This window comes from Corvus cornix, chromosome 4, assembly GCF_000738735.6.
Source record: "Corvus cornix cornix isolate S_Up_H32 chromosome 4, ASM73873v5, whole genome shotgun sequence".
Lineage (NCBI taxonomy): Eukaryota > Metazoa > Chordata > Aves > Passeriformes > Corvidae > Corvus > Corvus cornix.
In genome coordinates this window covers 25660580-25676380 of record NC_046334.1, presented here as the reverse complement: position 1 = coordinate 25676380, position 15801 = coordinate 25660580, and the positions used below count along the sequence as shown (strand labels likewise).

At 41.0% G+C, this 15801-nt stretch overlaps 1 protein-coding gene across 5 annotated transcripts in view; it reads left to right on the top strand.

Annotated features, from left to right (window-relative positions):
* MND1 (meiotic nuclear divisions 1) overlaps positions 1 to 15801 on the top strand; it is a 40899-nt gene continuing 25098 nt past the window's right edge. The window contains exons 1-4 of one of the 5 annotated variants that reach the window (XM_039551510.1): positions 1 to 53; positions 2197 to 2262; positions 3059 to 3116; positions 4724 to 4872. In XM_039551510.1, coding sequence (XP_039407444.1) covers positions 51 to 53; positions 2197 to 2262; positions 3059 to 3116; positions 4724 to 4872 — 276 coding nt within the window. In that variant the 5' untranslated portion in view covers positions 1 to 50. Of the gene's footprint in view, positions 54 to 95; positions 428 to 450; positions 609 to 2196; positions 2263 to 3058; positions 3117 to 4723; positions 4873 to 15801 lie in introns of those variants that run through there. The other 4 variants (XM_039551512.1, XM_039551511.1, XM_039551513.1 and 1 more) reach the window with 4 other exon arrangements.

Here is a 15801-nt window from a genome sequence, read left to right as displayed (position 1 = left end):
CCTCTTCCCGCCCGGTGCGCCGGAATCAAACCGCGCCGCCCGCCCGCGCCATGGTAAGCGGGGCCGCCCGCCCTCTGCCTCCTCTCGGTTTCTTTCCTGGGCGGCCGCTGAGGCTGCGGGGCTGCAGAGGGAGCCGTGACCACGGCCGGCAGCAGCCACGGCTGCGGGCGGGTGATGGCGGGTGACGGCCGCCCGCGCCTCGCCGTCCCTCCGGCCCGGCGGCTCTAAGGGGAGCGGGGCTGCCGCTCCGGGGAGGCCCCACGGTGCCGGTTCTGGGGGCGCAGCGTCACCACGGTGTGGGCCGTGCCTTTCGTTTGTTGAAGAGCGATGTAAATGAGCCGGCACCTGGAGGAGTAGCCATAGCCCCGTGCTGTGGCTCGAGTCGGGCCCGGTGCCCGCTGCTTCCCCCCAAGACACGGGGGCCCAGGTGTGGTCGGGCTGAGCCTCTGGCTGCGGCTTTTGGGAGGTGGGAGCGGGCAGAGCGACTCGCAGGTGTGCCTGAGTGCGCTCACAGCACCGTATTCTCTCTGCCTGGGGTAGCGGGAGCGGCAGCGAAATGGATGCTCCTGGTGTGGTTAATATTTGTGGTGGGGACGCCTGCCAGTGAGGTAGGAGGGAGAAATTAATGTGAAAGTTAATAACCTTCATCGAGAGAGCTCTTGGCTTCCTTGTTTTGCTGCGTTTGCTGAAGTGGTGGTGTGAAGCTTGGCGCCCGAGGGGCGTAGCTACAAGCACATGCTTCCAGAAACGCTTCCATTCCACTCGTGCGCCTACGGGTTTTGTTCCTGTTGCTGCTGAAGGTGTCAGCGCTCTTGGGGAAGGCAGGGAGGTGGGAGTTAAATCTGTCTGCTTTCTGTTCGTGCTCCTACTTGCATGTACGTGGCAGCTCCAGGTTCTAATCCTGCAATGTACTGACATCGCAGGAGACAGCAGTGCCAGCAGTGCTGACCTAGGGTATCGCTGGCTAAAAGAGGAGAGAGGGGGCCTAAAAAAATAGTAATGGTGCTTTCTGTTAAATATAGTATTGAATTGCTTCTGCTCCTGTCTCTGTGTTACTGTAGCTGCATAAGTTAGCTTTTACATTTGTTTTTTTAAATTACATCAATCTGGCCGTTTTGCTTTTGGTGTATGTTTTAAGTGTTGTGCGCTGCCCAGTTGTATTCCTTAAGAAGGAAGCAGGTGTTAAAAAGTAGAAATGGTGTTGACTCCTTTCTGTTACAGACTTGGAAACGTAACCATGTCTTTCTCAAAGCATCTTGTTATTAGACTACCCACTTCCATTGACTTAAGGGCAACAATATGCTTTTTTTTTTTAATGAGACCTTCTCCTGCCAACATCCTATTTTGCCCTTTCCATCCCCCTTTCCCTTTTTTGTATCTGCACACAGTGTGTGAGGCAGGGAGTGGGGCAAGGGGAAACTTTCCAGATTCACGTTGTGCCTGCTGCTTTTGGGTTGTTGAGGGCTATGCTAAATGCTATTAGTAAAACTCCAATTCTTTGTGAAATATTTTATATCCTAATTTCATGAGAGGCATATCAAAACAGCATCTTTGAAAGTGATCAGAGGAGACTATTTCTCAGTTTTGTACTGCTGGTAGCAGTTTGTGAATAGCCGTTTCTGCCTTTTGCTTGTATTTCAACCCAAGTTATTGAATGCTTGGTCACACAACCAGAGAGAAAAGAAATAAAACCAGCACGGTTTTTAAAATGTGACCTTGACATTATAAAGTTGGTTAGGACCTCAAAATGCTCTTTATCTCCTTAAAAAAACCTGAATGGCCTACAACTCACACTGTTGTCTGTATATCACAAGATGGAAGGCAATTCTTAAAACAAAAAGAAAATAGAAGGTACTCCTTATCTTTTTAAGGGTTATTAAACATTTGTGTGAGTTTTATATAAATATAGATTTTGGGACTGGTATGTGTCAAGAAACATTGAGGCTGGAGCCAGGTTGGGTTATGTGAAAGGCTGGCTCTGAACTAAAAGGTAGGTCCCTTCATTTAATAGATGAGCTTGGTGTAGTGATTATTTGCAAAGAAGGAATTTATCTGAAAGTCTGGGCTTATTGGTAAGGTATTTTAGAGGATGGAAAATACAACTTATAGGGAAATAGATTTGAATTCTGAGTAGATGTTAATTATTCAAATTGCTGAATGTCTTGGTTTGTTTTTTCTTTTTTTCCCCTGTTCTAGTCCAAGAAAAAAGGCCTGAGCTTTGAGGAGAAGAGAGCTCGCATGATGGAGATCTTTTTTGAAACAGTAAGTAACTTATAATTGTCCTGCATTTACATTGGTGGGAAAACAGGTTCTAAAAGGAGCTTAACTGTAGCTGCAGCTGAACTCTATATCCTGGCATGCATTTCACTTATGCCCTGTGACATCAGGGTATAAATTACAGAGGCAAAACTTCATTAATTTAACCTCTGATCAGGTGGCTCATCCCCAGGTAGAGCCAAGGAATGACGATGCACAGGTGGTGTTAAATTCTTTGTGTGCTACCTATGCACATCTTCTCATTTTAAGTCTATTACCATAAGAGGGGACAGCAGGAAATTGGGAAGTATCTCACTGCATTTTATGGGAGGAGGAAGAAATCTGAACGTTAGAAAAATTGAGAGCAGAGCTGGAAAGGGTCACTGGGGAGAAGAAACCTGGAGATCCAAAAGCTCAGCTACAGTTGTATTGGTGGCATATATAATCCACCATGTTTTATCTTCTGGAAAAAATACTGTGACACTTGAGCAATGTGGTGCATCTGTGCTGACAGTCTAACCTGGGCTTTAAGGGCTTTGTAGTCTAACTTGAGATGAAATATAGTGACTACAGAGCACCAAAGGAAAGAACAGGGCTTGTTACAATAATAGTGTTTTTCTTATTATTTAGTTCTCAGAATGTTCGAATTCTGTTGAGGGATATGCAGGCTATTTCCCTAGCAAAACCAAAACATACAGTGCATTTCCTGCTTGATTCTGTTGGCATTGACTTAGTGTAAAAAACACCCAGGCTTAGATGATGCTGTCATTTGGAACTAAAGTGTCTTTCATGTTCTGTACAGAAAGATGTCTTCCAGTTGAAGGATCTAGAGAAGATTGCTCCAAAAGAAAAAGGGATTAGTAAGTGTTTACAAAAGTTGTTTCTCTTGAGCAAGTAATCATTTTTGGGACAGGTCCTACAGTGTAAATTTTCCTGGCTACAAGTTTAGGTTTGCGAGTTTAGTAATGGAAAATGTAGCTGGAATGGGATACTGGTCAATGGCAGGTCTGTAGTGTTAAAAGTGACATGGGATGGGGGCTTTCTTACGCTCTGAGCTGCCTGACTTGCAGTGACTTTCAGTGTATGAAATCATTATGTGCACTCAGGTATTAAATATCCACCTGTAAAGTCACAAGTGTTTAAAATGCTAGTCCAAATATACATGGGCAGTGTGCTGTTCAGCTTTTCACCTCCAAAATGGCTGGACAGCTATAAGTGGAAGGGGTTTGTCTTTTCAATAAAAGCCTTCCTGATGAGATCCATTGGTTTAGAATTAGGTTCAAGAGGATTTCTGTATGCTCTTGGATTGTTCTGTAAGTTCCTAATTCTTCTTCCTATTATGCTCATTTACAAAAGGGGTGGGAAAGCATTATGTTTGTGTAGTTGCCACTGTCCTTGACTAGCATATCTTGGTGGCACTGCAAGAATAAATGAACTTGCTGAGAGAACTGCAGATGTGAATATCACAAAGCAGAGTTTTTCAGTTGTGTCAGCAGCTGACAGAGGCATTCATGGGCTTCTGAAGAAATGTGATGGTGTCTTGATTGGTTTGCCAGTCCATATGTTTAATTGTAATTTGCAGTAAATTTGAGTTTAGAGTTTCTAAAACCATTAACACCTTTGAATAGTCCAAATTTGTCCTGTCTCTGCATATGAAGGCATTTAGCCATACAACCCAAGCCCCAGTTACTCTGAAAAGAAAAAATTACTAACATGTGGAAATGCTGCCGTCCTGGCATCCAGGCTATAGCTTCCAAAAGGTATGGGATCCCCTGTAGTCTTGAAGTTGAATGTCGGACTCCAAAATATATAAATGAGCTCAGAAGTCTTTATATCTGCAGCACCTGAGGATAATGTAATTGCTTAGCTTTGTGGAACAGGTATCATTTTTTAAAATGGTGAATTATACCACAGATTTGCTAGGAAATGATCAGTTATGTTCAGAAATGTTGATCCTTGTGAGTGTAAGTGATGTTCTGTTTTGGAAGTGAGTATAATCAAAATCAGAATCTTGTCATTCCTGAGTCTGTAGACAGATAGCTTTAGTGCCTCTGCTGCTATGGAATACTTTGTTAAGCATTACAAAGTGAAATGTAATTACACTCCCAATCAAGAAACTTAAACAAGTTAATCCAAGTTAGAATTAAGATTGCAAGACAACTTCTCAGGTACCTCCCATGGGTTTGTTATAGTATTGTAGTGTTATATGCATGTATTTTGTGCAATACTTACGAGCAGTGTTTTGCAAACATCTGGTAGCAGATGTGCAGAATAGCAGTGTTCAGGAGCAAACTGCTGGTTTCAAAGAGATTCATCCCTTCAAGTGAAGCTTTGGGCATGTTGTCCTTGTGAAATTTTCCAGCTAGCTGACTATTAGAGGAAAATATAGATGATTGTAGATGGTGGCTTGTGGTACTCATAGTTTAGGTGCTATGTGGTTCTAATTTTATATTTTTGCTTTTATTAGCCTCGATGTCAGTGAAAGAGATTCTGCAAAGCCTTGTTGATGATGGCATGGTGGACACTGATAGAATTGGAACTTCCAATTATTTCTGGGCTTTTCCAAGTAAAGCTCTTCATGCCAGGAAGCGTAAATTGGAGGAGTTAGAGTCTCAGGTAAATCTGTTTTATGAAAGCACTTGTTTATCTGAATGGGTTTGCTTTTTCTTACACCCCCTTGTCATTCTTGTTTATATCTCTCATGTGTACAAGTGTGCATGTCCACACACAGAGATATTACTATAGGAATTATCTGTCATTCATGGCTGGGCATTGTCATTATCTTACTGTTAAGTCAGGAAAACTGCGGAGGTTCTTGCTGGAGCTTGAGAAAACTCTTTGTCTACTTGCTGCTGAAAGCATGTTAGTCAGGAAGCAAAGCATCATTTAAGGACTCGAAATATTTAGGTAGCATGTTCTTGCGTCTTTTATGTAATGTAGGCCATCATGTGGTAATAACCTAGAAGTGATGACACCTGAAAGGCATAACTTGAGTAAATGGGACAATGGTTTCTACTTATGCCATTGTGCTTTCATCTGCTTTTATCGGTGGCTTAATTTGTGAGCACATACTGCAGTTTTAGCAGGAGAAAAGAGCAAATTGGTCATGAATCGTAGAATCAAGGAATGGTTGGGGTTGGAAGGGACCTCTGGAGATGTAGACCAATTCCCTGCTAAAGCAGGTTCACCAGGAGCAGGTTGCACATTGATCACATCCTGGTGGATTTGGAGTATCTCCAGAGAAGGAGAGTCGATGACCTCCCTGGGCAGCCTGTTCCAATGCTCTGTCATCCTCAAAGGAAAAAAGTTTTTTTCTGATTTAGATAGAGCTTTGTGTTTGTGCCAGTTGCCCCTTGTCTTCTTGCTGGGCACCACTGTAGAGAGTCTGGCTGCATCCTCTGGACACCTGCCCTTAAGGTATTTGTATTGATGAGATCCCCTCTCTTCTGTAAAGTCATTTCTTTTTCAGGCTGCGCTGGCCCAGCTCCCTCAGCCTTTCCTCATAAGAGAGATGCTCCAGTTCCCTCCTCATCTCCATAGCCCTCTGCTGGACCCTTTCCAGTAGCTGCTTGTCTTTCTTGAACAGGGGAGCCCAGAACTGGGCAGAGCACTCCTGAGGAGGCCTCACCAGGGCAGAGGAGAGGGGGAGGAGAGGCTCTCCTGCAAAAGAGCAGGGCATCTTTTGTTGCAACGTTGCTGTTCTATTCATCTGGTTCTTTCCTGCTTTTTAGGAACTGTCTTTCTTTCTGCTTCTGATGGGAGTGGGAAAGCATCTATTCATCAGTTTATTTGCAATGGAAGTATATAATAAGATGATGAACAAATGAGCTTTATGAGATCGTGTGGTGTGATTGTACCACAGCACTGCCAACTCTTCCCATGATTATTTAGCATTATGTTTTTTCATCAAAGAATCATTTGAATTAATGCAGATTTACTGGTAGCATCTGAACGTTTTTACAGACATTATTTTCTTCAGGCGTAGCTGTGAATGAATCTCACACACTGCTGTTTTATGTACAGTGTTGTCAACTTCAGCTATTTCTTTATACAATTATATCAAGATAATTTAAAAAAAATGTTTTTTTTCCACATCTTGAATTGAAAAAGGGGTTTGATTTAGCTGACTATGGTTGTACTATTTTCAGGCATGGACTTAATCCTGGCATCCTTGGACTTAAATTAATTTTTATACACTGATAGTAGCAATGCACTGACTCTTACTCCAGTGAAGTTTCATTTGTCTGAAACAGATTAGTTTAACTCTGCACTGACTTGGAACTGAAATTCCTAGTAAAATTACTCAACTTATTAGTATATTTACGCAAGTTTTGGACCAGGCTACTTAGTCTGCCAGCACATAAATTGCCAGCTGAGCAATTGAACAAATACGTTCCAAAACTTCTGCTTTGTTCACCAAACTCTGGTGCCACTGTTTTGCTGAATGCAAATGATTTGCTCTTGGATCCTCTTTGTTGTTGCTCATACTCCGTATTGTAGCCAAGTAGCTGAATGAAGGAGTTGATATTTGTTGTCCTTGCCCTTGGGCCTAGTCCCATCATGAATTTTAAACATAATTGGTCAAGCAGGTCTCTGGCATACCCTGACAAGTATCTCCTTGGAATGTCTTGCAGAATCTGCCTAATGTGCTCCATGGTAAGTATCCAGGAATTACCTACGAAAATACGCTGTACTGCTTTAAATGTACTTTTACTTAGGCAAACATCTGTTATTGTGAAAGTGTGATGGGCAGGTAGTTACTGATTTGTAATGTTATTTTATGGTTATTTCTATGTAGAAATATACTATTCTGATATGAACAATTCTGCAATATAAAACTGTTCCAGTGGAAAGAAATAGTTTTGTTACCAGAACCTTTTTTGCAAGCCAAGCCCTGCTCCTGACGTACGGACTTATTGATATAAGAGGTCTCTTTAGATGATGCTATGAGTCTTTAAAAGTACTTGTCTTCATTACCTTGCTTCTCTGATGAGACTGGAAATGTTTCAGCATTTCAGGGAAAAACATTTTCACTAGCTGAAAGTAACTTCTCTGTTGACACAGTGGAAAGGTGGCATTTTCAATGAAAAGCTCTCTGAATGTTTTTACAAGATGAGAACTGGTTCTGTCTGTGAGTTCAAATTAGCTCTTTTGGTGTTTGTATTCTTCTTGATGTGCCCACATACAGATTTTCTTAAGGGCTTCTAAATCTAGTCACTGACTATCACAAAACTTCTTGTCAGAACATACAAAGCAGAGGAAAGAAGTCAGCTATTGTACCATTTCTGTTGCATGTTGCTTGTCTTTGATCATTCCCATATAGAGCTTGTGGCATGCTGAGAGATGTGTTTTCTCTCTGTGTCTTGTCCAGATTGATTGTTAACTACATGAGTTGGTCTCTTTGTTCAGCAGTTAAAAGCCAGAATCAGGCTGCCTTACTTAAAACATGTTTAAAAATCCAGCAGTTCAGTTCATGCTACAATTAAGGCTTTTTGCCAGGAGGCATTATCTTTGTTTCCTGAGGGCATGGATAAATAGTCAAGGAAAAGCAGTGATCCCAAATGCTGAACTGTCATTTGAAAATAATGTGGAGGAGCAGAACAGGCTTCTTCATTATGCAAATTCCCCTATTAATTCACAGCACTGAGGCTTATGTTTGACGAGTTGGGCCTGCTACAGGAACTTTTGCCTGCATACATTGGTACTTCAGAATGTTACAGCCAGGTTGCTCATAGCATTCTGCATCTTACAGAACTTGTGATTGTGGGGGGCTGTTTTAGGAGCTGTTCTTGAAGCAATTTTTTTGTTTCCAATTTTTTAGTGATTATTAAGCCACACCCTGTCTTAGAGACCCAGAAGCAGAGAAGTTTGACTCAGGACTCATAATGAAGATCAAGCCAGTTTTGTCCGGATGTTTAAAGCTGCACTTCACAGGGGTTCTGTATACCCTAGAGTTTTTTCAGGAAGGATTTATTACATCATCAGCGTGCAGAGATATGGCAATTAAAAACAATGCTAAAGTTTCTCCTGACAGCTTGCGTGCCTGACCCCATCTTTTGCCTTGCTTTTGTGGAAGCAGGTGTTCGGAGAGGGGCACTAATCCCTGACTTAAATATATGGCAGATCTTGTGCTGATCTAATTAGGATCTTGGCGGTGCCCTCTAACCCAGATTTACTGCTTGGACCTCTTCCTGTTTTCCTGAAAAGCAAAGACAGCAAATATCTTTAGTTTGTGTAGCATCTGCTGGAACTATTTCTTCCAATAGCTCCGAGTGAGAATTGCGAAGCAGGTCCCTTTGGATTTTGTATTGATTTGTTTTGCAGTGGCATGGTTGCTCCTAAGGGTTTATGCCTTCTGCCAGGTGCTTATTCGTTACCTCTTGGTTACGCTTATGCATCTGTGAAGAGGACCACTGAAAAAGCGAAATGTGTTGGAAGCTGCATTCTGGTTAGATGGGTTTATACACACATTTGGTTTGTTTGCATGTGGAAGTTGCATTTGGTTAGATTGGGTACAGGTATGAGATGGTGAGACTAGAGCAACGGTGTGGACTGAGAAATAATGTTTTAACAATGTTTATAAATTGAGAAATTTTTAATGTAACCTCACCTGTCAAGAGAACTTTGGAAGCTTTACTGATGAGGTAGTTAGGTCTTGGTTTGCTTCCTTCCCTAAGAAAAGCTGAAATGATGTGATTTTATTCTGTATCAATATTTTCCTGGCTGTTGGATTCAGAAGCTTTGAATTACCTATGATCAGTTATAGTTTGACAAAACAAGATGTTTATTCTTGGCGTAACAATTGTGAGTGAGGAAAAGAGAAGTCTTTCTGATGTAGCCTTAGTATAAGCAAATTCAGCTTAGATTTTGTTTCATTTTTTCATCTGTGTCTCGGGCAAACACTTGTGTCTGTGCTGAGAGGGACCTGAAATACTAAGCACTTCAAAGATGTTGTGGTTGTTAGTGTAACTATTGACAGTACTATGAGCACTGTCGTTCAGTAGCTTGGGAAAACAACCAGTTCGCTTCCTTTCCTCGGTGTGGTGGTGTCCCTTTCACTGCTCAGTTTAAAACCATTCATTTCACTGTGTTTTTATTTGTCTCATTCCTCATGGTGTTGTGTCTTGTGGATTAATCTTCTGTGCTCTGAGGCTTTGCAAGGGAAAGTGTAGCAGCCAAAAGTATTAGAGCTGCTGTTCCAACTGAGAGCAAAATGGTGTCACCTTGCACTGCAACAAAGATTGAAGAGAATCTTTTTAGAGCAGGATACAGGACGGACATTTTGTGCTGTTCCCCTGTGCTTGCTTCAGCATACTCATGACCAAGAGACTTGAGAGTTTCTGGCAATTTTTTTCTCCCACTAAGCATTGCATTGGGCCAGTGTTAGTTAAGATAGAAAGGATTAGTTGATGTTTCATTCCTTAAATCCCTGCCCTAGGGTTGGTAAGAGGAGGGATTTTCACTTCCTGTGACTCATATATTGAACCAAGGGGAGAATTTGAAGCGGGTACATCCTGCCTGTCATTTACAAGTGGGTACATCCTGGCTCACATTTGGTAGCTAGTTTAAAAAAAAAGGAAAAAAAAAACCCCTCCCCCACCTCCCTGCAGGAATGAACTTGTCAAAATTAAGTGAATTCATAGGTATTAAATTGTTTGTACTAATGAGCACTGAAATATGAAACATGAAAGAATTTATTTTAGTAAAAAGCAACTAAGGGAATGCTCTATTAGGAAAGGCTTATGTTAGGAATGCACATTATTTGAAAATAGTTAGTGGGAAAACACATTCATATTGTGAGAAATCTGGCTTGAATCCTCCTGAAGATATTTGACAACATAATTAAAAGGAGAGACCCTTCTTTGTTTAGAATGCACACAAAAAACTTTTGAGTTTTAACCATCAGAAAGTTCTTTCAAGACACAGCTTGGTTTATATCTATCCTTTTAGGTATATTTTTCTTCCTTATATACTGTGACTGGAAAGTTGCTGAATAAAGTCTGCTTGAGACCACTGACTGAAGTTCAGGAAACTTCTGCTGTCCCCATTGTTTCAGTGTGAGCAGCCTCCTCCTTCATCTGATTGACTGACTCACTCAGTTGTCAGGGTATTTCCACATGGTTTGGAGGTTGATTCTGTTAGGTACAAATGCTCAGCAGTGGCTGGCAAAAAGCAGCCAATCCTGAACTGAGGTACAAATCTGTAGAGATGACAGATGAGCAGTGAGGGGTAGCAGGCTCCTGATGGTGCTTGGAGTTGGGTGATGTTGCTGAAGATACTGGACAAGTTGTGTGCCCTGGCTGGAGCTTTGCATCAGAAGGGAGAGTCGGTGGGACCTAGTTCTGTGGAGCAAGCTTTTGGCATTGCTTTGTTGAGGTGTCCTCAGCAGATGGTACACCATCAGCTCTTAGCAGAGCTCCATACATGCCTCAGGTGTGTATTGCAGTTTTCAGCCTCTGATGGTTCTAAATGCAGGTTCTCACTGTTTTGGGGTTTTTTGCCTCATAGCAGTGATGAAGTATTCCTAGAGGTACATGTACAACACCTTTGGAATCCATGGCCTAATGCTTTTGATAGAACAGTTTATTTTTTGGGTGTAATATTTTCACATTATGATCCATTGAAAAGCTGTATTCAGTGTGTTTTTAAAAATTCTTCATCTATTTATCGAAAAAGAAGGACTTGCAGATATAAAATGTCTTAAGGTTTATCATGATTGTAAGGTTTGCTGTAATACCTTTAGAAAGCTTAGCACTATCTTTTTCATATATATTTTATAAATTTCAGGGAGTAGATAGCATGGTTAAAGAATCGTCCTCCAAACCAGAGAAGTACATCAGAACGTTTGCAACTAACGCGTGTGACTTGTGTTAGGAATTACTTATTTAGACATTTTTCTCATTCTTTAATTTAGACACATGTATGCTTACAATTTAATTTTATTACGTTGCAGGAAAGGTAATAAATTGTTCCTTTCTAGGAAAAATAAAATTGTGATTGCTGAAGCAGTCTTTCTTTTAATGCCAGTTATAAGGAAGGCCTTGAGCAACGTGGTGTAGTGGGACGTGTCCCTGCCCATGGCAGAGGGAGTTGGGATTGGATGGTTTTAAGATCCATTCCAACCCTTACCATTCTATGATTCTGTAATACGTAGGCAGGATCCCAATGTGTTGACTAAGCTGTTAGAGCAGTCTTCCCCTATGCATGCTGGGCCTCCTTTTTTCCCTCTTGTTTGAGGACATGTCATGTAGCTTTGTGCTTATTTAGTTACTCTTCTTTGGATTGCCCTGACCATTTTGATAGTCTGCACCCCAGTGGGCTGGGTAATTACATTCTGTGCTGGCTCACTTTTTTTTTTTTTCCTCTTGCCTAGTAATTACTCTCCCAACAGAGACAATTAGTGATTCCTTCCTGTCTTCAGCCTTCTGGCTTTCACTGACCTGTACATTTTATTTGAGCTACAGGACTAGACGCATTAAAAATGGCCTCCTGCAAAGTTGGTATAGTATGACTAACTCACTTCAAACCATCTAGGGGGAGCTGTAGCAGTAAGGGCAAGAGGCTGAGAATTTGCATCATTTAAACCTTGTGAATATGTTGATTGTATCTATGCCTGTTTGTTTGTTGATCCTGTAAGGCTTATTTCCTCTTAGTCTCCTGGAAAATGCTAATGAAATTTTATTTGAATAGTCCACAGTTTTTGTTACCTCTGCATCTTGCACTTGGAAAATGGTGAGGTCTTAAAATGATTCTGCATTTAGTAAGTCCTAAAATGTCCAGCAGAGAAGATTCTTCTAATGCTGTAACTTATTAGAGCTTTCTGGAATTACGTTTCATGGCATGCTACAAAGCCCTGGAGAGTATGCTTAGTTACTGCTGGCATGGCAGACTTCTAAAAATACAGTGCTCTGGAGGCTTCTGTTGGAATTGAGCAACTTCATAATTTGGTGTTCATTAGTTGAATTTCATGCTTTTCCTTTTACTTGCTGTTAATATGTGACTAGCTTGATGGCAACTGTGAAGTGTAGGTTTTCCTTTCCTTCCTTCTTGATGAGCGTAAGGTAAAATTGTCATGATTTAAGAGCAATTTCTTTTTTCAAAATGGTCTCTGTAATAACTAAAGATTCTAATGTACATTAGAAGGAAGATTCCTACTGTACTAAAAAGGATATATTGTTCCTGTCCCTCAGGAGTTTATATTATATATTCATTCTGATATAATGCAGGAAAACTACTAGGTTTTTCAAACACGGTTGTCTGTGACACTGACTTTTTTAGGTAATATCATCACACAGTGTACCTTTTTGAAGAGGTTTGCATTCTGGCTGCTGGCTCCATTCCTGGCATTGCAGTGAAATTGTTAATCTGAAATGAAAAGAAACTGGGAGCAAAAACAGGGCTCTCACTGCAGAAGCCCAGTCAGGTCTGGCACAGACACGGCCGTGCACATCTCCCTGTGCCCTGTAGTTGGTGTGGCAGGTGGGAGTGACAGCTCAGCAGATCAGCAGAAACCCAGTATCCCAAGAAACTTTAAAGACTTAAATGTTCTGTGCTGTCTGGAAGTTTGCCTGTACTGTAAGGCTGGGAGCTTCCAGGCTGGTGATAGGTCAGAGGCAATACTACTTTCAAAGTTGGATTTGATGGACACAGTGAGTTGTAATCCTATTTAATTTGAACTTTGACTTTCCCCTTAAAATATTGTATTTCAATTGATACAGCGTATTTTATTTTAGAAAATCAGCATGCATGCAGAAATAAACTACCAGCAAGCAATTATAGAAGTCTCACTCTATAGAATTTTCCTCTTCTGAAAGGAGTAAAATTTTAAAAAACCAACAAAACAAACAAAAAAATAGAGTATAAAACCAAAATGTGTTATTTTTATGCAGGGAGACTTGAGAGGAACAGGTCTTTCTTGTCGCAGCCAAGCAGCTCATTATTTTTGAACACATGGTAGTTCCGTCAAAGACTCTTCTTTGTATCGGGAATTGGAGATGACTTGGTTATCTGTCTAAGCATTACTTTAAAATGATGAAATTGGCATGAAGAGTGAGTATGTAAGACTGCTGTCAAAACTCTGAAATTTGATAGATGTATTTTGCTGAGGTTTTTTATTTTACTGATAATATCTCAGTGTAGAATTTGGGCATTTCTAAAAGTCTGTGAAATAAAGTTTGATTTGGTTTTTAAAGTCTTTAAGCAGAACATGAGCTCAGGGAATATTGGATGATTATTGTGTTTTAGCTTGGGCCTGTCTCTACTTAGTCCCTGAAGGCATTGTAAGTGTATGGTCCAGCTGCTTAGGATAGCAATCTTTAAAGCTCTTTAGGGAAAAGTTAAAACTTTTCTTCATTTTCTCCCTTTCTTTCCAAGGGAAAATATCTTTCTGTGTTCTTTCTGCCTTGAACAGACCTGTTAACTACCACCTTAGACTTGTAGGGTTATTAAATACACTAATATGCAGTAACAGGCATATCCTTCATGTCCAAGTATGAAAATTTTCTGTAGTTCTGTCAGTCATGTGAATGTCTTTTGAAGTTCTTTAAGCTTTCCTTATTAGATTGCTTGCATTTGTGAAACAGTGTTGAATGAGGTGCTTCAGCTGGTGTTTTGTTGGTTTGGGGTTTTTTTAGGTTGATTGGGGTGTACTTGATACTTGTATCTGAGTAGACAGCCATCTGTCCCTCAGGTCGTGCCAATTACGGCAACTCTGAAAGCAGCCACAGAAATTCAGTTCTTTCATTGAGCCTGCACAACTGTTTCTTTCACCTTTTGTCTTTTAAGGAGGTTGGCCTCGAGCAGTTATTTTTTGTTGCGTAACCACTACTTATCAAATGGTGTTGTAAATGAACGAAGCAAAAACAAAAGCTCTTGGCAAGGTATTTTCTCTAAATTAACTTAATTATTATGGCAAATCTAAAAAGATGGAAAATAATTGAATTAAAATACTTCTAATGTAGAGGGATTTCCTATATAGTAATATCTTTAAATTAATTACAGGTAACAACATCAGGTTTGTACATGGATGAGTGAAAGTTCCTGTGGAGGGGGGATTTCTCATTTTTCTTCTGAATACCCCACATGTTTTATTTTATTTGCCAAAAAAAAAGGACTCATCTCGTATTCTATATGCCCTGAGAACAGAACCATGCCTAATTTACTATGTGATGTTTCATCTCACTCTCATCTGTTAGCATGTTAAGCAAATCAGGATTATAGGTCTAAATTTAGTCTTGAAATGCAAAATGAATTGTTTGTGGGAGGGGCAAGTAAATCAGTATTACCCACATGAATTCTCTAGCAAAACATATAAATATTGCTTATGAGTGAAGAGATCTAACTTCAGAATTACTAGTTTTGAGAGTCTTTGTAGTGCTTTGTCAAACAGTTGTATGGAGAGTCAGATATTTTTTCAGTTTAGTCCCTTGGAAAAAACCTTCACTTACTTAGCGTGAGTGTCTGATACTTCCTTTTAATCACTGACATGTTACAGTGCTAACCTAAAAAATTCCCACTTGGTACCTCTTTGGTACTTCTTCAAAAAGACAGAACTTGCACCTTGGCAGGATTAGTAGTATGGTGTTTTGGAGTGAGTGTTATTTGTTTAAGTAGTGCACCATCCTTTCATTTTGAATAGCAAATGCCATGTGTTATGGGGGGAAGGGAATGTACTCAGCTCTGTCTTGATGAGCATGATGAGCGAGTCAAGAGCTTGTGGGTCAGGATAAAAGGGAAGAGTAGAAAGAGTGACGCTATTGTGGGTATGTGCTACAGACTGCCTGATCAAGGGGAGGAAGTGGGTGAGGCCTTCTACAAGCAACTGGAAGCAAGTCTCAAAGTCACAGGCCCTGGTTCTTGTGGGGGAATTTTAAGTACCCTGACATCTGCTGGAGAAGCTGTACAGCAATGCGCAAGCAGGCCGGGAGGTTCCTGGAAAGCATTGACAGTAACTACCTTTTACAGGTAGTAGAGGATCCCACAAGGAATGGTGTGTTGCTTGACCTCATACTAACCGACAAGGAAGTCGTGTTGGGGATGTGAAGGTTGGGGCAGCCTTGGCTGTACTGACCATGAGACTGTAGAGTTCAGTGTCGGGTGAAGAGGTAGCAGGACAGCAAGCAAGATGATGACCATGAACTTCAGCTGAGCTAACTTTAGCTTCTTTAGGGATATTCTTGGAAGAATCCCATTGGAGCCAGGCTCTGCAGGGAAGAGGGGTCCAGGAGAGTTGGTTGATGAGCAAGGCTCACTTCCTGCTGGCTCAAGAATAGTGAATGCATCCCAGTGAGGAGAAAGTCACGCCAAGGGCACAAGAAACCTCCATGGATGAATAAAGAACTCCTGTTGTTACTCAAGTAAAAGCAAAAGGAGGAGACAGAAGCAAGGCTAGGCCACTTGGAGTGAGTATTGAGAGGTGGTCAGGAGAAATAGAAATGAGACTTTATAGACCAAGGCGCATCTAAAATTAGATCTGGCCAAGGATGTCAAGGATGACAGAAAGAGGTATTTCAAATATGTAAAAAACAGAGGATAATGTGGGCCCAT